The following is a 24,086-nucleotide window of genomic DNA, read 5'->3' as shown; positions in this document are numbered from 1 at the left end:
GCTCTGCCACCAAGCTGTGCATTGACACGCTTCCTCCGTTTCGCTCCCGCCACTCGCTCGCTGACTTCAGCTTCACGTGCGGCCAGCACTGCCGCTTGCCGCCGCCCTCAGGGGTTAGGGCCGCATCTGCCGTCGTGTCTTTTTCGAAGGAAAATAAAAGAAGCACATTCTTCGGCGGTACAGCACAACGTTCTTTCCTGCCGCATCTCCGTCTTCCCTTTGCCTCTCTGAACTCCGGCGTTGTCACCGCTGGCATCGAACGGGGGTCAGGTTACTGGCAAAAGAGAATGCTCTGGGTTTGGAGAGAGGATCCGGAACATGATTTAAAAGTCTTGAAACCGAGCCTGGGTTTTTCTTTTTTTTTTTTTTGGTAGGAGAATTGTTTTGCGACTTCCATCTGTCTCGCAGGCTTCCTTCGTGATTTTTTTCAGCTGCTTCCTCTGCCTGGTCACTGTTCGGTTCACAATGGACTGGGGGTTCCTGGAGCACTTAACCCTGGCATGGAGCATTCAGAAAGCTCTTCCGTCCTGGCCTGTGATAGTGACCTGGTGCCCGGGGCAGTGGTGGGAGCCGGGCCTCCTTTCCCGGAGCTGCCGCGGGGCTTAGGTGACACTTTGGACTCTGGAAATTGTACTCCAGAGAGACACGAGTCTTGCCGAAATCGGCCAGGTCTTTTAAAAAGTAGGAAGCATCTAGTCCCGATGCTTAACTCTCGTACACATTGGCCAGGTGGGAGCGGGGGAAGGAGAATGATGAATACGTACAAGAGGCTCAAAGAGCTATCCAGGAGCAGTGAAATTCTGCTTGTGATGTCGGGAGGTTGTACTGGGCTTCTGAAATTTCACTGAGCCTCCCATGCATGTTTTCAAGCTGCTTTTGGTTCTCATGAGGTCTAGAAGCCTGCTTTTTTAAAATCACAGATACGACTCTTACAGATGACTCATGCTTCCTCTTAATTGCCTTCAGATGCCTCTCTGTGCAGTCCAGGGGGGATGCCGTGGGCGTACCTCTTGCTAGAGATCCCTGCTAGTGAGCAGCCTGCCTGAAGCTGTTGATTTTAGTGAGAGCCCCTGGGAAATGGGGGCTGTTGGAACACACAGCTTAGAAAACTACCGACGGCTTGCAGATCCCGAGGGAGACCAACAGTGAAAAACCCCAGCCGTGGGAGTACTCACGTCGCAACCCAGCCCTGTGAAATAACGTGCGTTTCTCCACAGCTGGTAACAAATGAGTTGATGCGACTCATTTTCCTGTCTGCCAGGATGGCCCCGAGCACTTGGCACCCACCCAGGCAATCTCTTCAAATTGTCCTCTTCCTGACAGATTATTCAAATAGGGCTGAAAGTTCTCCTGTTTTCCTCCACCTGGCGGTCCTGTGGATGCGCCGGGCTGCTGCACCCGCCACCGCGAGGGCGACCAGTTGGGGAAGGCAGCTGCCTTCTAAAGCTTTGTTGCAGAAATGAGAGAAAGAGAAACAGTAGGGTGTTTCCTCCCCACTCTCCCGGAACGCTGGCACCCTTGGGAGCAGCTTGGAAAGAGACCTGGGATGGGCCAGAGGGACACCCTCCTTCACAGAGCCCACCGCTAACTTGAGGGATTTGCTGTTGCAAGAAAGGCGGGTGGCGATGAATCGCTTTGAGAGGGAATAATCCGGTTCACAGAGGAGGATGCATCTGTCAGCGGCTGGAGAGTTTATTTGGCAGGCCATGATATCATCGGGGCCTGTCGTTGAGTAATGGTGTTCAGGACCGCTTTCGGGGATGTGAGCGAGAGACTGGATGAGCAATGGAGCAGAATCACCATAGGATTTTTACCTGGCCTTTCCAGATACTGACTCGGCGGTTGACTTCTCTCCCATCCTAAAAACAAAGCATACCCACAAGGGATAGCTTTTGAGGAGGGGGAAGAGACATAAGGAGATGAGTCGCCTGTTGTGGTCAGACGAGAGTGCCTGTTTTCCCATGAGAAAATCGCTCTTGTTTTCTTCATCAGACGTTCAGTGGCACACTCTGTGCCACCGAGACTTCTGCTGAAGGCTTCGAAATCCTGCATCATTAAAGAGAAGTGCAGACCTTAAGAAACTTTAACAGCCAGCAGGTCTGCCCTCCCCCCACCGCTTCATTCTTTAAACTCTTGGTATTTAGAATTATTTTGTGTGTGCTTGCAGTTTAAGTATGTGATACTATCAATTTCAGTCATCTTAAGCATATGATAAAAAAGGGAATTTCAGTAATTTCTCTGAGGCCAGGGTATCCCACAGAACTACCTCAATATGAGCTGGTAGGATGTTTCTGTTTGAATTAATGAATGTAAGAAAAGGAGAGATTTTGATGGACATAAAGACTTTGTTTAGCAATACATCCAAATGCAGTGGTTTGGGGGTATCCCTTGAGTTTGTGTGTGTAAGCCCCCCTTCTTTCAGCACAGCAGTCTTTCTGAAACTAAGTCATTTATCAGTGACCTTCACATAAACCACCTAAAATGTTAACCACCAAAGTTTTGAAACTTTACAGAAAGTTGTAATTGTATGTACAGTGACCTTCCCTTTAGAACAAAACAGAGCTCTATAGAAAAGTGTTTGCTGTATTACCCCTTTATAAATTTACTCCAAAAACTGGGGAGGGGAGATGAAACAGAAGAAAGTTCATTTCTGGTAACCATCTCCCTTGTCATGTTGATTTTCATTCACCCCCTCAAATTCCAATCTAACCACAAACTTCTTAGGGTCTTTTGTGTGGCAACCAAATGTTTTGCCCCCAAGTTATCAAGGGATGATGTTAATAAGAATTTCAGTGGTTTTACCCTATCACATTCTCTCTTGTCAGCACTTGCCCTTTTCAATTAATAATGCAGCGATTGGCAAATCACTGGAAAATTAGTGTTTCTTCAGGGATTTTACGGTGTGCCTTGTACTATTCTATCCTTTGTCAGAAGCAGAGGCATGAGTATTCCTCAAATGCAGAACAACCACCCAAAAAAGAACAGTCGTTTTTCTTGTAAAAATTAAAAACAACAAAACAGGTTCCTAGTCCTCATGGCCACAAATGCATTTCTTTATCTTTGGTGTTCATCACTCACCCCATCAGGAAATTCTCAGGTCAGCTTCTGTGGTTAAAATCCAACCTCCTTTGCTTGCATGTCATAACGCACAATTATGTGGCTTTGAGAGTATTGTGGTGTGGCAAACACGTTAGGCGCAACATCTAGTTTTGCTTGATGGTGATCCTGCACTGGGCCTCAGCCGCGTTTGTGTTCCACCGGTGGCGGACTTCCGCTTCAAATGGAGCTATTCTGGGGTGGCCTTTGGACAAGGCTCCGTCCCCCAGTGAGTCTACACCCTCCCTGCCACTTCGGCCGGCTGCTCTTGCTCTCGCTCTGGACCCGCATTCGCATCAAGGCTGCTGCTTGCCGGGCAGGGCACAGAGGCACCGGCCTCTCCTCCTCCTCCTCCTCCTCAGTCCACTGCAGACTAAGAAGGAGAGCAACTCCTGGAGAATAAGCCACAGACAGAGTGTGTATCTACCCTTGACACCCATCCTGGTTTCAGGATCACACCTTGACCTAATAAGCCTGAGTGCAGGCGAACCTTCCGCCATCGCTAGCAGCTGCTTTTCTCCTCCCTTTCCCCTGTGCCGCCACAAAAACTAGGCATCTTCCATGGGCCACAGTTGCTCATCTAGGCCGAACTGGGGAGCTACAGGAAGCGATTTGTGCGCAAGTCAGAATCTCCAGCCAGTTTTGAATGTGCCTTTGTACCAAAAGCATTTCTACTTTTCGTTACTGCCGATATAGAAAAAGAGATGACTGTCCACCCAGCTTGGTAGCTAAGACTGTGGAAACAGCCGAGGCTCCCTCGTCTCGGCATGTGCATAATAGGGCCCCCTTCAGTTTGAACTAGTGGCAGAACAGATGAATGCAATCCAGACGGCTTGTGCACATGATACATGCGCCCGTTGGCCCTGGAAAAGCTGGAGGAACAAGGGCGGAGACTACCGGTACCAGATTCTCAGCCTCTGGATTTGAATATTCCACACTCCATCAGTCTAAATGACCATCCTGTTTTATTTGTTTTGTTTTATATCCTGTTGCAGGGTGGTTTTGTGAACTCTAGAACTCAACCCTTCCCCATTTCCTTCTGCATTATCGAATTGCCTCTACTGAATAGTTCCAGTCTTTACGTGTGTCGGCAGATATTTAAAGCTGCCTCCTGAAAAGCCGTCTTCTCCCAGCTAGTCCAGGCTTCTGTTCACACTGTGGCCAACTGGCCGCCCATGAAAAACCTACAAGACCACTCTGTCCATGTTCCCCAGCAACTGGGATGCTCAGGGCTCCCGCTTCGGATCCTGAAAGCAGCCTTCCAACGAGGAGGGCAAAGAGGCACTGCTCACCTTCTCCCCCAATGTCTCTCTCTTAAAGCCATCCAAGCTGGCAGCCGTCCCCACATCTCGTGCTAGCCAGTTCCATAGTTTGAAAAAGGATTGGCTCTTTTGGAAGCCGTGCTGAATCTTTCTCAGCGCGGGGCTCGTCCCTCTAGCTCAGGGGTCGGCAGCCTTTAACACTCAAAGAGCCATTTGGACCCATACAAAAGAAAACACCGGGAGCCGCAAAACCCTTTTGACATCTAAAATGAAGAGAACACTGCATATATCATTTTTTACCTTAATGCTAGGTATATCTTCATTATGATTTAGCTGCAGCTCTTGTTCAGTCACTAAAAACTGTTATTTTTAATCTTACATTATAAACTAGTAGGACTCTTTTCATATGTTTTGAATAGGAGAACAGCTTCCTGAAGAGTCAAAGTCAGTGCTAAAGGGCTGCATGCATTAAACAGCAAACCCCATAAGTTCGTCAGCAGTAAAAGCAAATGAATCTACCCAAGTACCATGAAACGTTCGGTTTTCTTCATAAACTTTTCTTCGATTTATCCAAGCGCTGTGCCGGCACGGGCCGCGGTTCGACGGCGGCTGTGACGCGAGCGGCGGAGCCGCAGCAGAGGCATTCAAAAGCCACATGCAGCTCCGGAGCCACGGGTTGCCGACCTCTGCTGTGTACACTTACTGATTTTATCTTTATCATGCTTGCGACCAGTTTCCCCAGAGCAGAAATCAGTGCTGCATCACTCATTTTCTGTTCCTCTGGGGCAGAGGCTGCTCTTACGAACATGTTACTATTTTTATTAAACGATCAGCAATTTCATATTCAAGCTGTTTGAGAGCTCTGGGTTGGAATTCACGTGGGCCTGATGATTTGTTTGCTTTCGGATTGTCAAAAAGGCCGAGCACCTTGTGTCATCACTCTGGGGCTCAGTCTCTCCAGACTTCCTTCCTGAACACCTTCATTCCAGCCAAGCGGTTGCTTCCGTGCGCAGTAACAGCATTTGACGGTTCCACCGTCTCGTTTGCCCTAACAAATGAGGCACTTCTCTGTAGCGCATCAGCTTCCCCCCTCCCCAGTTGTCCCATCTCAAAGTCTGGAGGAAGATTATGGGATGGTCGGTAGTTTGACAGCCAAGGGGCCTGGAGAACCTGGACCAAACGGGACCTTTCGTGAGCTAGGACTTTCAAAGCTGCTGTCAGCAACCGCATCCTTAGCCACAAAGGTGGGGTAACGCTAGGCCTGCATTTGGGGATTGTCACTGTGGGATCCAATCGTGTAGAGTTCACTGGCTCACGTTGGGCTCGCCACAGGCTCTCAGCCTGACCTACCTCACAGGGTTGTTGTGGCAACAAAAGAACAGAGAGCAGGACAACTTTGCAGGTTGCCTCGGGTTCTTTGCAAGAGGAAGGAAAGCAGCATAGAAGCGTATTGTGCTGGGGATAACAGAAGAAAAATCCCGGGGAGTTACGTTAGCAGCTGTTTGTGGAAAGCATGGCTGCGTTTGATGCAACGCTGGTCTTCCTGTTTGTCCTTCTCTTCCGGCGCAGGGTCCACACATCGCTTCAGTGACGCTTGCTGCTTATGAATGCAACTCTGTGGATTTCCCTGAGCCTCCGTATCCTGACCAAATTACCTGCCCTGTGGAAGAGGGGGTTGAAGGATCAATTTCTTTATGGACCATCATCTCGAAAGTCAGGCTAGAGGCCTGCATGTGGGTAAGAAACCAGTGAATATTTCCTGTTCATCCACGACAATTTTTTTTAGCATAGAGCAGCGTTGCAAAGGCCCTCAGAAAAGTCGCAGGTGCCTGTTTCAGCGATCCACGTGACCAAGATGGCGGGTCCTTTGTGGGGGAGTTGCAGCTTGGGGAATTCTGGGAATCGTAGGACTTTTATTCTGTCTGAGCAGGCACAAGATCGTACTCTGATTGGCTGATCCAGGACCAGGCCTAGGTTTGGTCGGTCTCCCTCCCTCCCTCCCCTGGCAAGACCAGTGGCTAGCCGGTGGTTGACTCCCTGGCAGCCAAGGTGCTGACTGGGGGCCACCATTTTCATTTTCCACGATGCCCCAGAGCAATGCTGTGGGGAGGGACTTTGTGGAGGAGTTAAAACGGTCGCTGGATTCAGCTGCATGGTGATACACCGACACAAGTAAAAGCTAGGGCCAGCAGCTATGATAGGCGTGGCCATGATGCTGCAGATCTGGGAGCTGCCCAAGAGCGTGTGGTGTTGGCATGGGCTGTGGACTAATTGCTTCAATTCATAGATTAAAGACAACCGTTCAAAAAAAAACTAAACTTTTTCTTTTGGTGCAAGAGCTTACAAATGCAGCGGATGCACTAGGAGAGAACTTTGTCCATGGTGCTTGCTGAGAAATGCGTACCTCAGAAACACCTGCTGCAGGCTTTCTGGTTCGGGGCACTTAGTGGGATTTCTTAGGCAGATGTGTGCCGCCTGCCTCGGCCGGCCAGTGTCTTAGCCAGTGGCCAGCTCTTCGTGTCCCTTGCATCTGTGTGCCAAGATCAGGCCGGCCTGCATCTTGGCTCTTTCAAAAGAGGGTTGTTGACTCTGGCTCTCAGTGCACTGCAGGCGAGGGATGGGCCGGCTGGCCACCAGGAACAGACATAATTTCAGTAGCAGTCAAGAGACGTTTTCACTCTGGCCGAGGCATGCAGGATTCAGGATGCTCCCAAGAAAAACACTGCAGAAACAGCGCGCTTTGGGTGATTTGTCTTCCCCGTGGGGAAACGCTTCCATTGTCTGATGTCACAACTTGTTTCTGTCTTGGCCTTGTTTACATACGCACATGAACGCAGCTTGCTAAATTCCTGCAAGTTTGACGAGGTCAGCAGATAGATCTCGAGATCTTTTTACCCTGCTCTTTGTCCTAATTGGACTTAAGAATGGCAAAGCAGTTGCCATTCTCTCTCTTTCTCTCTCTCTCTCTCTCTCTCTGTGTGTGTGTGTGTGTGTGTGTGTTCATTCATGAATGTACAGATAGCACCCTGGCTTGATTTTCTGCCCTATGCAGGATTGTGCCTTTTTTGTGTGAAATTGCTGCAAATTAAGATTTTTTTCTCCCACAGAAAGGAACCAGGCCTTAAATAGATCAGGGAAAGCCAAATTCCTCCCCCAGTTACACAAGTTTGCATTCTACAGTCAATAACCAATTGTTATTGGTGCCAGAATCCGGATGGGCCACCCCCTTTCCACAGACATCTGATTAATGGGTGGTTTCCCGCCCCTTCTGCAGTTTTTTTCCACGTGCAGTCCCTTTTGTGGCTCCCCACCGGCAAACATTCACAGGTAGACTGCCCCTGATCATGGAGACTCTGCAGAGCTGTCATGGCTGGAGTCCATCTGCAGACCTTCTCCATTAATTTGTCTAATCCCCCCATTAATGTCATTGCCAGTATCTTGTGGCAGTCAGTTCCATAAATTAACATGCACCAGGCAGGGAAGGAAGGGAGCTTCCTCTTGTCTGCTTTGAACTTCTCCCTTAGCTCAGTTTCTTCATGTGATGTGCATGAAGCAGCTGCTTCCCAGAGGGTCGGGCAGCTTCAGAGCAACCCCTCCCTGCAGCAGAACTCGAGGAAATTCCCTGACATGTCCACACCCCGTTTCTTTCTGAGCTCCCTGCTCCAATTGAGCAATTCGCACAATATTGGCAACTCTGCAGTGGAAGGGAGTTCCATAAGTTTTCTTCGGTGGGGCAGAAGAAGCCACCGGGAACATTTCCCGCCAAGGGTCCAAACCATAATTGTGTTGCCCTGATTCACAGTTTTTGGGGTAGAGCTGTACCAAGTGTTTCCCGGAGAAACTGAGTTCACTTGGAAGGGATGTGATTGGGAAAGGAGGGAGCAGGCCCGTTCAGTGGCAGAGTTGTTAAACATTTGCCTGTCTTAAATAAATTTTAAAACCTTCCCGAAAACCGAAATGTAGCACGTAATAAGTACAAGAGGTTCTGGCCTTGCTCTTTGCTTGCAGGGTTGCCTTTTTTTTTTTTTTTTAAAGAGATTTCTTGGCACTTGCAAGCAATTAAAATTACGTCTCGTGTACAGCTTGAAGGGACAGCGTCTGCTCGACCACCTCATTGAGATGTTTATTCAGCAAAAGAACGCAGTCCCTTGCCTACTGGACTTTCAGCCTTGGGACACCACACACGAGGAGAAAGGAATGAGGATGTGGGGTGGGAATTGCTCCCAGCCCTGTCCGAATATCTGTAAACCTGCAGACTGCAGGCGCTTTATGCAGGCCAGCAATCTTTTCCTCCTGGCTAGTTGCCACTTGTTGGAGTGGGAGAAGAGGAGGTCCTCTGGGCACCCTCCATTTCCCCCTCTCCGAGGTCGCTCTTCCAACCTAAGAGCAGCAGCGGCTGTGATTCCATCCGTGCCCAACTGCGAGGGGGCAGGTGAGGCAGGGTCGGGGCCCCAGTCCTCCGATCCACACAGTTACGCCCTAAGCCATCTTCCAGCAGGACTTGGTGGATCGGGCCTGCGTCTCCCTCTCCTCCTCCCTCGTGTAGGCCAGCCGTAATGTTCAAGTAAGGCCAAGCTTGTCATCAGTGAGGGGGAAACAGGTTAGATGGCCTGGGAGAGAGGACGTAACCATAAATAAAAGCAGTCAGAAATGCCATTTGGTTTTGGTTAAGCCACGAAAAAGCAGATATTTATGAAGACCTCTGTGTGAGGGATTGCGGCCCGATCTGCACATACATGATATCGAGCCTGCCTTCAGCTTCTAATTTGTTTGGGGGAATTTTCTTCTGTGCAAAGCAGGTGGGCGGTATGGGAAGGGCTGTTCTTTCTCACTTCTAAGTTTGGTCATCTCCAGTGGTGTGTAGACGGGGTCGCCAGCTTTGACTCATCAGGAGCCATTTCCTTCTGCAAGGAGTCCTTTTGTGGTACATCTGCCCCTCGCTTGTGGCTTCTGTGGCCACGTTTGTGATGCTCTGCCCAAACTGCTAATCTTGCCTTGGCAGCAGGTGCTCTTTCTTTCACACCTTATTTTTATCCTTTCAACTCGGGGATGGCTCTATGTTACCAGCAGCAGGCTGGACATGCACGTGGTGGGCATGTCGTGAGCGGAGCCGGCTGGAGCCGGGGGTCAGACTAGATGGCCCAGGAGGCCCCTTCTGACTCGCTCTGTTTCTGTGTTTCTATCTCCTTTACCTCCCAGTGGTCTTGCAGCTGCCTTTTCGACAGACTCGGACACCAGCAGATATTCTGGCTTTGGATTCTAGATACGGTGGTCTTACTGAGTCCCCTCAGACAGTCGTAGATGCATTAATTCTGCGGTGCGGCAAGTCCATTTCCTGCCACTCCTTTTCTCCCCGTTGCTCCTTGCTTCAAACTCCTCCTGCATCCAAAAAGCACGGTGCAGAATCTGTTTGGCAGACCTGATTAGGAAAAGAGAGAGACACCATCTGAGCAGGAGCAATTTTGCGTTTTGAAATCAGTCCGATCGTTTGTTTGTTTGTTTGTTTGTTTGTTTGAACAACTTATATGCCGTCCCATCATGGCACCCTCACAGGTACAGGGGTCTGTCGCCGCTTTGCTGTTGCTAAATGCATTTGCTTGGAAATCCGCAACGCTCCATTGTCAAAAGGAATAATATTTTAAAATAGTTAAAGTAACAGTGGAGCGAATGATTGTAACCATACCCGCTAATAATAGATCTTTTTAGAAATGAAACAGAAAAGCTGCAGCAAGCAAACTGTTTGTGTGGGGCCTGTTTGCTGGCCCCTCCCGCCCGACCTGCTGCTCTTGAGCTGACCGAGGGGGGTGCTGCACCGAGCTTGCGAGGGCCCTGAATGAAGCTGCCCCACGGACACACCGGGGGGCATGAGGGCAGACGGTTGATCCGAGCACACAACCAACCTTGGCCTGCTGTTTGCTTTTGCATCAATGGGCACAGGATGTTACGGATTTCGTGCACATGCACCTTGACCAGAGCGGGGTTTAATGCACCTAGTCTTCCCCGGCCTGCTACCCCTCCGATCCCCTTGACCGCACTTTTCAGCGTACAAGTAAATATAATACATGAGCTGCAGGAATTAAAAGCAGGGTCCCTGCAGGGTGATGGAACTTGCAAGCTTTTGTGAGTTTCCTTTGGATGTTTCCCTTGTATGTGTTTTTATGTTGCGGGCTGCGTTGAGTCCCAGTCACTGGCGATAGGCAGGATATAAATAAATGTAATAGTAGTTACGACAGTTACAACAAGCCCTGGATAGTTCCTTTGTTGTTAAAATGGGGCGCTTGCCGTCTAAATTTGGGCTCCTGCCCTACTCGTGGGGGTATTGTTTTCTGTTAGTTAGACAAGTGGAGGCTTCCATCTATTTTAGAGTAGCCGCCTCCAGCTTGGGGCTCTCTAGATGTGGTGGTGGTGTTGTTCACTCTATTTCTATACTGTCTAATAGGCAACGCTCTCCTGTTCATAAAGCTATTATCAGCGTTCCAATAGTGAAAACAGATGAATGGATGAGATACGAGCATGGATATAATCGAACGCAGTGTGAAATTCTAGTATGCCAGAGTTAATGCAGTTTAGACATCTAAAACAATTTCACTAAAGCTAGACCTATTTAAGCAGCTGGCATATCCTGCCATACACCATTAAATGTCTGAGCGCAGAGGGGACTTTTAACCTGATGCTGAAAAGAGGGCCGTGTTCGTGCCAGCTGGGCTTCAGTGGGGAGAGTATTCTACTGCGGGGGCCACTACCGAGAAAGCCCTCCTCCTTGTGGCCTTTTCTCAGACATCCATTGGAGGTGGCAGTCAGAGAATGGCCTCTGGGTAGACCTAGGTTGGGAGAGGTATTCTATCAGGTCTTGTGGTCCCAAGCCATGCAGGGCTATATAGGTTATTTATTTATTTATTTAAAACATTTCTATGCCGCCCCATTCGCCGAAGCCTCGGGGCGGCTCACAACATAGATTAAAATATAACACATTAAAAATATAAAACAAATTGACAATATAAAATAAGTCGCCCTGGCCAGATAAAATAAGCAAATAATATTAACAATTAAAATGACGTTTAAATAAAATAAAATAAAATAAAACTAGCATCTTGAATTGAGTTCGGAAGCTTATAGGCAGCCAATGCCAGTGGGTCAGAATGGGTGTTACATGGTTTGGACTACAGTTCCCATCAGTCCTAGCCAATGCTCAGGGATGGAAGGAGCTGCAGTGTGCTACATCAGGCAGGCTCCCAGCTCGGGAAGGCCACCCGCCATGATTCTCCACTAGTGAATTTAGAACTGGCCCACGGACTGACATTTCTGCAAACTCAACTCAAAACCCTCTTTGCAGGCCAAATCCAGAGTTGGATTTGAATTCAGGACAGCTGAATGCAGGACTTGCTTCCTGGATTCCAATTATCCACATCTGGATAATCATGAGAAACAGCATGTGGAGCACCGTGTTTATGTCTTTTTTCCCCCCTTGGCAAGACTTTGGCTTTGACAATCAGACAAACATTTCTCCAGGAAAAAAATTAAATTAAACTTAAAATTAGGGTTTGAGACCAACCTGATGGTTCTGCTCAAGTCTACAAGGCAGCTGCAATTCTTCCTGGCAGCTGCTTGTGGCGAGGGAACAAAGAAAACCAAACAGTTGCTGAGTTTGAAAAGAGGCTCGATAAAAGCAATTTATCACTCGGCAGCGGCGCTAAGCAAGGACATCTGCCGGCGACCGAGGTGTGTCCCTCCCCCGACAGCTGTCCAATTGTTATCCGCTGTACCCTTTCCTGCGTTTTTAAGTCACCGCTTGAATGTGAGTCAAACGTCCAGTTCCATTAACCTTCCACGAGCAGATGGCCGGTATGGCACCGTCTCTGGGCGTAGGACAGGTGAAAGAGTCCCAGGTTTTGTTTTTTGTTTTTTTTTTTGTCACGAAGGAAAAAACCCTCCCATCTCCCTGGTGGCAGGAGCTCAGCTTGCGCTCCGCCAGGACGGTGAGGTCTGTTGGAAGAGGGAGCACCGGGGCTCACTGCCACCGCTTAAACCAGAGGGCTTAAATTTTCTGCGGGGTGAGGGGCAAGCAGGGAGGTTGAACAGGGGTGAGCCAGCCTTTCCCCAGCTGGCCGCTTGCAGGGGTGGGTCAGCAGCTGGCGACACGGGCCAGAGGGCGAGGCCGAGCTTGGCAGGGAAAGCCTAGGGCTGGCAACCTTCTTGGGATGCCTGTGTGTATTACAACGATCACAGCCATCCTCAGTCGGGTCCATTCCTGTGCATAGTGCAGGAATCCCGATCAAGCCACCCCGACAGATGGCTGTGCGGTCGCTGCTTGAAGACGCCCAGTGGCGGCGAGCCCACCCGCTCCTTCATCGTCGGTGCCATGATCTAACTGCTTTGCCTGACACTGAGTTTTTCTTTATGTTTAAATCAAAACCTGCCTTCCTGTCCCTTAAGGCCATTATTTTCAATTCTGCAGCCTTGGTTGATAGAGAACAGGCTGCAGCCCTCTTCTGGGCCGAATCCTTCAGAAATGCTCTCATAAGCTCTGTCTTTCCCCCCCCCCCCCAAGGCAAAGCACACCCCAAAGCGCTGAGTTGTCCCCTGGTTGCTGCTGTAGCCCTTCTCTGAACTCACGTGGATTCATCAGAACCCTCCTTGAAGTGCAGTGGCCAGAAAGGGGCTTAGTAGGCTGAGGCCTGCCCAGCACAGTGGAACGGTCGCTTCCTGCAGTACTGAAAACGGGCTTCTCTTGATACAGCCCCCAGTTGCATTTACCGTCTTGGCTGCTTCTGCTGCTGCTTCACACTGCTGGCCCACTTGGCTAGTGACCGAATCACGCTCCAGGATCTTTATCACGCCTTTTATCGCCAAGCCGGGTTTTCAGCCCCTTATACTTGCGTGCTTAATTTCTTTTCCCAAATCTGTTCAGGTTCTTCTGATCAGTTTGATTCTGGTACTTGGCTCATTAATTTGGCGTGTCCTGTGTCAGGCTGGATGACTAAATACGCTTGCTGGAAGTGCAGCAGAACCGCTGTGTTGAGGGCTTGGGCAGGAAGATCCAAGGTTTTAATCCAGGAAACTTAATTTGCCTTAAGGGACTTGTTTTAGGAATGATTGCTCCATGTCCCATGCCATGCGAAGTAGAAAAAGGACGGGACGTAAATAGGAGAATTCCATGTTGCTTCCCCCATATATATTCATATCTCAGTCTTTGAAAGATCAAGACTGCTCATGACATCAAGAACCATTAGGAGAAGTCTGGGCACGATCCCATCAAAGTGACGGATTTCTTTTGATCTCAGTAGGTGCGATAGGCTTTGCAATCTACATGTCGCATTCTGTTTCTTGATTTTAGTTCCGTGGGACTGGTTCCTTGGAAGTGTGTTCGGGATTGCTGTCTCAAGCACATGAAAATCCCACAGCGATGCAGCTCGGTAGTTTTAGCACGTCCTATTGATAAGAAAAGATGGTGGAATAAATTCTTGGGTTTTTTTTTTTTTTTCAATCGATCCTATGGATTTTCTAACAAAAGTGCAAGATGCCGAAGGGGGAAGGCTTGAAAAATGCAGGTTTTCTTGTTCTTTGTGGTAATGCTTTGCTCTCCCCATCCAGGGTGCTGGTACAGCCATTGGGGAGCTGCCTCCTTACTTCATGGCCAGAGCGGCCCGTCTCTCTGGAGCAGAGCCCGATGATGAAGAGTATCAGGAATTTGAGGAGATGCTGGAACATGCTGAGACTGCACAGGTAAGGGCTCCTGGAGAGCAAAATATTGCATCCCGCCATGTGTGTTTGAGAAGTTACTCACTGGAATTAGAGTTGGGTTACTGCTGCTTGTTCCTTACAGGGGCAGCGGTGTCATGGCTGTTGTTGCTACTATCACAACACTAGTTAGTATTACTGCGTCATTACTTTAGTAGGAGTATAGTTGCTAGTTTTACTCTTGCTAGTTTTACTACTTGCTACTTTTACTCTTATTATTACTATTAAAAGTGGAGCACTTTTAATGCAAGCTATAAAACACTGCATTTAATAGACATCCAAGCTATGCATGCAGTTTTACTCTGTAAAATTAGGAAACGGCCCTGTGGGAACAGAGGAAGAAGAGGAAGCGATAGTGATGTTTAAGATGGAAAGACTGCTGTGAGGGAGGGGATTCCTTTTCTGGATCAGGATTGAGGTTCTCGGTCATCTGGGTTATTTGCAGCAGATCAGAAAGGGGATCTAATTTACCGACAGCTATTCTTCCCCACCCCAAACCCCAAATTTCAAAATTAAACCCGTGGCATCAGAAAAGATCTGGTGAGTCGGAGGAGTAAATTTGTGGATGAAGGGGTGTGTGTGTGAACTCTGATTCCAGGGCTAAACACCAATTTCTGGGCCAAGCATCTGCTCGGAGGCATTTCCTTTCACAGTTCTATGTCCACCGACCTGAATGTGTGTCTCAGGTTTCTAGGGAAAATCTAGAGTGGGTTCTAAAAGCGTGCCGCCCAAGAACACCCCGCCTCGGTTTGATCGCTTGTCCAGAATCCAGCGTTTGCAACACACACACACACACACACACACACGTGCTTGTGCATATCTTTATGGTGGGACTCAGTTCGCCTCATTCACTATGAAATGGGAAATTTAGCCTCCACCTCTGATTTTATTTATTTATTTGAAACGTTTATATGCTGTCCTTCATGCTTACATTGGAAAAGCTCCTTGGCAGGAATGGAAAGGACTGGAAGCAGAATGGGAACAAGGGAAAGGCGGGGGGCGGGGGGTGGACGTGGGGGGTGGACGACGACAATCTTTTCCCCCAAATCCCTGAATAGCCATTGGTGCTGATGGGAGGTTTTATTTTCTCCTTCCAGCTTACTTGCTGTTCAAGAGCCAGTTTTGGGGGGGCAGGTCGCAAAGAAGGAGGGAAAGAATATTTCCCTCTCCTGGAAAACTGCAACCTCCCCTCCAAAATCTCTCGCTTCCCCCTTAGATAGCAGGCAAGCTTAGGAAAAAGTAGAAGAGGAGTGCCTGATTTTGGACCTTGTCAGGCGGGGAAAAAAGTCAGTGGAAGAATCGCTTTGAACTGATTTGGAGAAGCAGTCTCCTGGCTGGCATTGCCACCTGTGGAATTCAAATAAAACCTCGTGATTACTTCCAAGTTTGCCTAAATACAGCTCAGTCCGCATGTGCCGCTTTTATGTGGGATGGTGTCCTGCAGAACCCAGGTCTGTTAAGCGTCCCTCTGGGCATCTTCTCAAGGCAACTTGAGAAGGCAACATACGGTCCTCCAGAAATCGCCGGCTTCCAGTTGCCACCAGACCTGGCCAGCATGGTAAGGGAAGATGGGAAATGTGGACCTAAACCGCCGGCAGGGCCACCAGTCGCCCACCCTGGCGGGAAGATGGTTTCTTTGCTTCCTTTGAGGGATGTTGTGCCCGCTTAGTGACCTCGGAGAGCAGCAAAGTGTAAGACACCGACTGCACTTCTCCGGTCTCTGAGGTACCCAGCCAGCCACGTGCTTTCAGTCATTCATTCCCCTGAAGAAGCCTCTGCAGAGAGTGCCTCGGGCTCCTTCGAAAAGCGCTCGCACGGATCACCTCGAGGCAGCGATGTGCGGCAGGAGGGGCCACCCCAGGGCAGCCCGTCCTCCGCAGGTCACGACGTACGCGTCCAGCATTCCAGCTCTGCTCACATGCCGTCCGGCTCCCAGGCCAGAGAATAAATACAAATATTGGGCCGTTGCCCTGTGTTACTATCAGTGGCCCTGCTGCAGTGCTTACACTCTGCCTGGTTCTCTCCTGACTCTTCTTTTAAATGATGCAAAGAGGCTGAGCACACTGCAGCCTCGGAAAGATCAAGCGAAGTTGCCTCGAGGGGCGTCACTTCTTGCTGGGAGCCAGGCGTGAGGGAATTCAGGCTATCTTCTTCTCTTCTTTGACTCTTCTGAACCTTATGCTGTTTGTGGTTTGTCTGGCCATCACATGATTTCTCTGAAAATCCCCCCTCCTCCCCATTTCCAGTAAATTGTTTGAACAGGGATGACTCAGAATGAAACCAGCTTCCATGTAACCACAGGGCTTGTTAGAGAATTTGTCAACGTGGACTCCAGAGGAGGGGAGGCTGTGTCTATACATGTGTGAGTGTGTGTGTGTGTGTCTATACATGGGGGGGGTGTTATCCCACTTGGAGTTAATATTGCATCACCAGTTCCAAGAGGGCAACTTCCTGCCCGGGAGAGCAAGACGCACTTAAACGTGTCTTTTCATGGGTTAAAACTCCAGTACTCTCTGAGCTGAAATGCCCATTAAGATGAAGTCCCTCGAAGCGTTTTGTGGGAACCCGCTTGTTTCCACCTTTTCAAAGTGGACTTTCTTCTCTTTTTCTCCTCCCCTCCACCCATTGCCGCTTCCTTGTACCAGAGAGTACAAAGTACATTAGACCCGCCCTGCCTCCTTCCCTTTTAAGAATTCGAAGGGCAGTAGATGAACAGTCACAAATCTTTAACGGTTGCCCATTAGCAGGTGTAGGTCCGGGGTGTTTTTGAAGTGGTGTTGAGTTTCTGGCTAAATTCCCCCTCCCCTTTTTAACATTATATATCCTTTCTTTCCTCCTAAAGTGGTTTAGCTAGTGAATAACGAAACCAAACCAAAAAGCATACATTGATAATTAAATTATGTTTCATAACCCTTTACCAGGTAAACGAGCAAAAAAGCAGTTAGAAATGAAACAACAGGCAAAATATTGTAACGTTTCGAAAACCAGAGTAGGATTAAAAAACAGCAGATTACACATATAATGCCTTCCTTTAAAAAAAGGTGGGTTTTTTCTAAGTTCTGAAAGGTGGAACTTGTTTTTATTAGGTTTTAATAGCCTGCACAGCTGCGTCTGCCATGATGGTCTTGTGCTGATATGAGTGGCATAAACGTCCTTCTACTCAAGTTAAGGAAATAAAACCATGGATTTGTGGCTTGTGGACAAATAGGTGAATAATAATGAGGGGAAATGGGAACCTGGAGGTGTCACTACGGATGGGGAACCTGGCAGCAGACGATTCCCAGCAAGATCAGGGGCCCACTGCTGGTGTTCAGCCTGAGATTGGCTAAAGTGCCAGAGCGGTTTTTCTAGAGGATTTGTCCTGGTTGCTGTAGTGAAAAGCAATGCCATGTGATCGGAAATGGCAAATGACCCTTGAACAAAGGACACCCCCCAGTGGCTTAGCATGTGGTGCCACTCGGGGCCCTTTCCTCATCCCTGGGTGCCACGGGAGTGCGGGGTTCACGCTGGAGGAAGCCCTGTATGGAAGGGGCATCTGCAGCAGGGGTGCAGTGATGCAGAGGCAGATGGGCTGAGAAGAGCAGCTGGCACAGAGTTGGATGCTGGAGCTGAGACACAAGTCCACGAGGCCTGGAACCGGGACTGGCCGGTGGAGACTTCTGGGGAGCTGTTTAGCCCTGCAGAACATCTCGGAGAAGCCGAAAGAATTCCTGGCAACCTGCTGGCTGATGAGGCACACGTGGACCTGTTCTGTGTGTCTCTCTGCCCCTGAGGGTGAAGACCCCCAGCAGCTGAGCACACCTTTCTCATTCACCTCTGGCTCTCCCTTTTGCCTTGAGGGTGGAGAGAGTCCGGGAGGGAAATGGAGGATCCAGGTGAGGAGTGTGGGACCTGAGCAGCAGATGCTTTTCATAACCTGGGTGATGCTCGGGTTTCATCTCGTCGCAGGAGTCCCCCTGGTTCTCCGCAGGAGTCAAGGCAAGCCTTGTCGAGCACACAAGAAGTAAGTTACATGCCTCTTTGGATCCTGGCTCGATCTTTTTCCCCTTCCTTGCTGGGCATGTCTCTCGCAGTACGTAATCCCTCCGTTCGCCAAGCTTCTGTTTCTTGGTCAGCAGACAGAACTGCTCCAGTTGGCTCCTGAATTCTCTCTGTGCTCAGTTTATAAAAAGGCTCCTTTGGGTTGCCAGACAGGGTGATTTTGTTGCTGTGACGCCTTCATCACAAGCCAGCAAGAGGAAGGCTTAAAATAGTTTTATGGGCTGGTTGCAAGTCAATGGGAGGGTACCCTATCTGAGACCGAAGAAGCCTCCATAGTCATCTTGCCCCCCCGCCCTTCCCTCACCACCTTTCCAAAGGCACAGGCCCCGCTCTAAATGCCGAGCATCGTCTGCCCCCGAGAGCTTTCCCACCACCCTTTTCCTGCCCCCCTCCTTCTCCTCGTCAGCCTGTTTCCCTTCGTTTATTAACTGTTCCGTGCATCTAGCGGGTAGCCTGCAGGAGGTCTGCCTGCGTGTAGTACATTCCAGGACCCTGAAGCACTCGCTTTGCTCATGAAAGCTCAGAAACATAGAAACAGAACGAGTCAGAAGGGGCCTCCCGGGCCATCTAGTCTGACCTCCGGCTCCAGCCGGCTCCGCTCACGACACGCCCACCATGTGGACGTCCAGCCTGTCCTTGAACACCCGCACTGATGGGGCCTCAGCCACCTCTCGTGGAAGCCCATTCCACACCCTCGGGGTCGGGGTCCTGACTGTCAGGAAGCTTGCGTGGGTCTGCCCTTAGCTCTTTCACCCTTTGGGGCCAAGTTTTGGAGAAGCCCTTGGAAGCACAGACCAGAGGTGGGTGGGGTCAGAAACAAAGGGGATGGGCCAAAATACCAAAAGATCCGTGTGTTCTTCATCTGACCGTCTCAATCCAAGAAGCATTTCCCCCTTTTAGAATGGCGGGGAGGGGTCAGCTCAGGGGAGGGACTTGTGGTGAAGGGAAGGAGTGGAGCAACCTGCGGAACTGCCGGAGGCTTGAGTGACACCTCGGGAGATCTGCAGAGCCAGGCCTGAGGTTCTGCACCCCTGCTCTGAGAGGAGGACAGCCTTCCTTGGGGTGGTCTCTTGACCACCCCCTTTTCTCCAGCTGCATGGAAAGCACCTGTCAGCCACCAAACCACAGCTCTCCCAGGGTCTGACGGGTACCTATCTTCCGACGTACCTTCTTCTGCCCCTGGCCTCACCAGCACCTCTCCCTGCCCCCTGAGCTCTGCCCCCTCTGAGTCTCAGGGCCCCCGAGGAAGGCAGGAGCTAGTATCACAGCGCAGGAAGGCGAAAGTTAATATTAAAATCGGCGGCCTTTCAGGAATCAGGGCTGCAGGGGGTGGGTGCAGCAGAAGCTCCTCTGGCCTCCTGCACTTTCCCTCACCTGCCAACCGTTTGGTGTTTTCCCAGTTTCCGCGCAGTTCCTTCCCCATTCTGAAAGGTTCAGAAGCCGCTTCGAAGGTTCAGCTCCGGGCACTCAGTGCTTGAAGCTAAAGGAAGCTGGCGTTTTGGCCTGGCTCCTTTTGTGTTTGGCCCTGCCCACCACGGGGACATGTCCTTGAGAGGTTCCCCAAGGTGGATAAAGGTTTTGAAAATACAAGTTCTTCATGTATATTGTTTGGGTAGCTGTAACGACCGACTTTCCCCTCGTATTAAGAGGTGCGGAGAGTGACTAGTGTAAACGGACTCTGCACCTGGCTCCGCCTGGCTCTTTGGAGCTTTTTGGAGGAAAGACCGAGTATTTAAATAACCCTAGCCCATCTATGGTCGTAGAAAATGGAATTCAGGCGTGCAAATTCTATTCCTTGAAGGAAGGCCGATCCATTCGAATGCCTTGACATTTCTGAGATCTCGGCTCAGTGTTTGGCTTTTCCGCCTTCGCCCATTCCTTTAAATGCAGATGACTCGCGACCCTCAGCCCTATCAGGAAGCCCTTGCATGAGGCCCCGTGCAGTCACATGTATTCATTCGCTTCTCCAAACGAAGCGGGCCGAGTGCTGTGTGAACAGGCAGACATTTGCCGGCATCAGTGCTGAGCAATGGGTGTGCAAGCCCCCCCTTCCCCCCCCCCCCAGCGAGACTTCTTTGGCTATCGGCAAGAGAACAGAGTGTTCCCTCGCCAGTCACATTCCATTCACTCTCCCGCACACCTGTTGAGCACAGGTATTAAAGCAAGAGGGGTGGGGGGAGCACAAAAGAGGAAACCGATGGGTGGTGTTAGATTACCTTAGCTGGCCGAATTTGCAAAAAGGGTGACTCGGCAATCCTTGCCGAACGCATTATGGGATTTCTTGCATTTTAATTTTCCGTGTGTATTTCTTACCCTTCCCTCACTCTCCCCCCTCTTTTCAGTTCTTGGAAAATGCGGGCAGCTTTTCAACTTCAGCCTGGTTCTACCAGTGTGGCTCCTTGTTTCCCCGCTGAGGTTTATTCCTCCTTCCTTATCCGTCTCCTCTTTGTTCTTCTGTAGCTGCCTTTGTTTGTCTCGGCTGCTTTTTCGCAATCTCCCGGTGCCAGCACACCTTCCAGTATCATTTTCATACGTCTTCCTTTTCTGCTCTTGCGTCTCTCCTTGGTGCCCATGAGAGAAGGAAGGATGAAGAAAAAAACACACCGATCTGCTGCATTTTAAATCCAGTTTTATTATACCATACTATTTGTGCTCTGTGAGCTGACATCTTTCTCAGACCGTTTCCTATTGCTACATTCTTCATTGTAACCTAAGGGTGGCTTTATAAGATCGGCATAATCAACCCATCATGCTTCTCTTGGAAGACACATCTCTGAAAGACAGTCATAAACTGGTCAGGATCCCTTAGAGACCATCTAGACTGGCTGTTTGCTCAGTGCATGAAATCCAAGAGCTAGAAAAATCCCACCAGATGTCTGTCTGGCCTCAACTCTGAAGACCTCCAACCCCTCCAGTCCGTGTGCATCGCTGCAGATGCCGTTCCTGCCAGACATTCCAATCCCAAAAACTTCACTGAGACCCGACCCCCCAATCCTGGTGCCCTTTGAGAAAATACCAGGAGTGTGAATCACGGATAATTTCTCTGTCAAGCTTTATATTGAGCAAAACAAACAAACAAAAGGCAGACCCAGAGCTGCGGTGCTCAGATGCTAATCGTAATTCGTAGTAATCTTTGCAGTTTTCTCACTCAGGGTCTTTTTTTTTTTTTTTTTTTTTGCTGAAGTGACAAACCCTGTTCATAAAGCTGAGCTCAGTATGTTAAAAATCTGGTTAAAACATGGGCAGATGATGTCGGCGCTCACAGGAATGGGCTTGCTCCGGTTCAGCCGGGCATACTTGCACCCGGGGCAGGTGATGCCTGCAGGGCATGTCGACAGACGGGGAGTCAGAAATCCCGTTTGCAAATCGCCACTGCAAACGGGGGCTCCCCCAGGGTGTGCAGGACACTGCGAGCGCAGGAGCTTGGGTCTGCTCCCCGGCAACCCAGCTGTGGGACGCGGGTACCACCCAGAGGATGCCGGTGCACGCTCAAGAGCGTGGGGGCCATTCTCTCGGGTTGAGGAGGGTTGTCTGGGCTCCTGGGGCCTTCAGCCACAGGTGCCCCCACCAGGACTGCCCTGCTGCTGCTGCCGGCAAGGAGGCGTTACGGCCAGGCAGAGCTGTCTTACGGGCAACCTGTAGCCCTAGCTGTGAGCATGGCTGAAGGCACAGGAGCGCATCCTCCGCGTGGAAGCTCAGCAGGGCTGGGGCTGGCCAGAGCTTGGAGGGGAGACCTCCTGGGAGCTGTGTGGAGCCCCCTTGAGTTCCGCAGGTGGGGTGTAAATATACGAGTGAATGGATGCGGAGCAGAAGGGCAGGTAGAGCACAAGACGTAGCCAGGGCTGCCCAGCGTCTTTTGGCGTCTTCGAGAGTGACCCACGTACTGTGGGGAATGTGTGCGTGGACCGGCGCCCGCTTCCTCCGTGTATTTGTGCGCACACCTCGTATCGACGGGGGGATCAAACTGCAGTCCAGTAGAGAAAGTTCAGGTGAGGCAACTCCTTGCAAAGCCTCGTGGCTGTACACAACCGGTGTAATTAGTGGGAAAACGGTTGTCATAGAATTGCTCAGATATAACAGCCAGGTTCACACAACTTCATCCCCTTATTTGCTCCTTTCTCTTGCTCGCTCGCTCTCGCCCTCTTTTTTCCTTGTTATGCCTTTCTTGTTATTTCTTGTTATTGTCTGTTCTTAGTTTTAGATTTTCTGAGATTTTCCTGATACTTGATCATCTGTTTTTATGGACTCTGTAAACCGTCCAGAGGGCTTTGGCTGCACAGAAATGTGACGGACAGACAGACAAAATGGGGAAGGCATAGAAGCCACAGTATGTCCTTTCCCCTGCTCCTTGCATGTTGGCTCCAAACACCCTCGTTTCCATAATAACCATGAGTGAATTGTCACAACATCTGAAGCTGGCTAGGTGGCTTGTTCGAGGGTCCCAAGCTGGGTTGGAAACAATCCCTTCTGGTTGGAAATAATATGGTAACCTGTGCCCAGCTTGGAAATGCTGCAGCACATGACTGTCCCGTGCAGGATCAGGAAAACAAGTTACTGCAGTTTCTTTTCTGTCTCCAGGCACATGACCTCTGTACTAGGATAGTATATCGTTGCTATAATTCAGGCCTGGTTTGGGGCCCTGAGCCGTTCCTGGAAAGGTCCATATACTAAGCAGTGCCCCCTCCTTGGTCCAGTAACGAAACTCATCTCCTTCTCCTTTCAAAGACCTCAACAGGAAATATATTTAGAAATGCCATCGTCTGAAAGAAGCATGCAATTAGCTTTTTTTCACATTATTCTGAAGCTAGTTGTGGTCCCATCACACCAAAAGCAGCTGGACTTCCGCATGGAAATAAAGCTTTTGTGCATCGTGAATGCAAGCTTATGAATTGGTTTTTATTTTGACATCCTTTTCATGTGTTGAAGATGCCTGATTCCCAGCAGTGTTCTTGTGATCCGATGATTAATCCAGTGAAGTAATAACTAATCATTAAACTATTCCTGCCAGTACAGCATTAGTGGCAGGAAACCCTTTTCCCTGCAACAGTCATCCTTTTGATAGAAACCGTGTTGAGAGAAATAAGCGTAATAACAATACACTTTACAAAAGAGAGAATGAATCACAGTAGCCAGGAAGAGAGGCGAAGAAAGTCTAAATTCTTTAATTTGGGAAAAATAATGTTTTGCCTGTAAGTAACTTTCAAATCTCTTCTTTCTTTCTTTCTTCCTTTCTTTTTATAAAAATAGGGCCGCATCCATGTCTGCTATTTTAGAAGTGCTTAAAGAGTCTGGGGGAAAAAAATGTTTCTCAGAATGAAATTCTCTTCTATCTGTGTTAAAATGGAGTAAAAACTTGTGAAACTGAACTTGTGAAAGATTCTGAACACTGAATCTGTGAAAGGTTTACTGTAGAGGGATTTTGTATTGTTTCTTAAAACCAGAGCACATTCCTATTGAGAATAAATAATTCAATAAGAGCTAGGTGAAGGTTAGCATTTGTGAAAAGACGGGGTGAGAGCTTGAAACTAGAAATCCAGAAATTGAGATCCAAATAATTTGAACAGGACTTTATTTCTTTAGTTCTGTTTGTTTACTTTTCTGGCTTTTTTCTGTTCCTATTAATTGTAAGGGTTTTTGTATCTACACATCTTTAACAAGTATTTCTTTTATGTTTTTATTCTAATTTTCAGTTTTAGAAAGTCATGAGAAAAATGCAGGGTGAAAGGGACTTTCATGATTTCTTTGATATTGCTGTTTTTTTATCTATACTGCTTATTTCCAAAAATGCACTATAATTTAGCACAGGAAATTTACTGTACCTAGAATATATGAAGTCTTTAAAATATATTAATAAAGCAGGGAGGAATTGACAGAGAAACAAAAATTACTCAGGCAGTTTGTATTTACTAGGGCAAACAGTAAACTTCTTTTACCAGTCTCACACTTCTA

At 49.1% G+C, this 24,086-nt stretch overlaps 1 protein-coding gene across 2 annotated transcripts in view; it reads left to right on the top strand.

The window, feature by feature from the left end:
* The window catches only part of VMP1 (vacuole membrane protein 1), a 76,662-nt gene that overhangs the window by 17,372 nt on the left and 35,204 nt on the right, over nucleotides 1-24,086 (top strand). For both annotated transcript variants that reach the window (XM_044430141.1, XM_044430140.1), the window contains exons 6-7: nucleotides 5,928-6,095; nucleotides 13,950-14,081. In XM_044430141.1, the coding sequence (XP_044286076.1) occupies nucleotides 5,928-6,095; nucleotides 13,950-14,081 (300 nt within the window). The remainder of the gene's footprint in view (nucleotides 1-5,927; nucleotides 6,096-13,949; nucleotides 14,082-24,086) is intronic.

This window comes from Varanus komodoensis, unplaced genomic scaffold (assembly GCF_004798865.1).
Source record: "Varanus komodoensis strain SLA01 unplaced genomic scaffold, ASM479886v1 scaffold20_1, whole genome shotgun sequence".
NCBI lineage: Eukaryota > Metazoa > Chordata > Lepidosauria > Squamata > Varanidae > Varanus > Varanus komodoensis.
The sequence above is the reverse complement of the archived record's forward strand: the minus strand, read 5'-3'. Positions and strand labels throughout refer to the sequence as shown.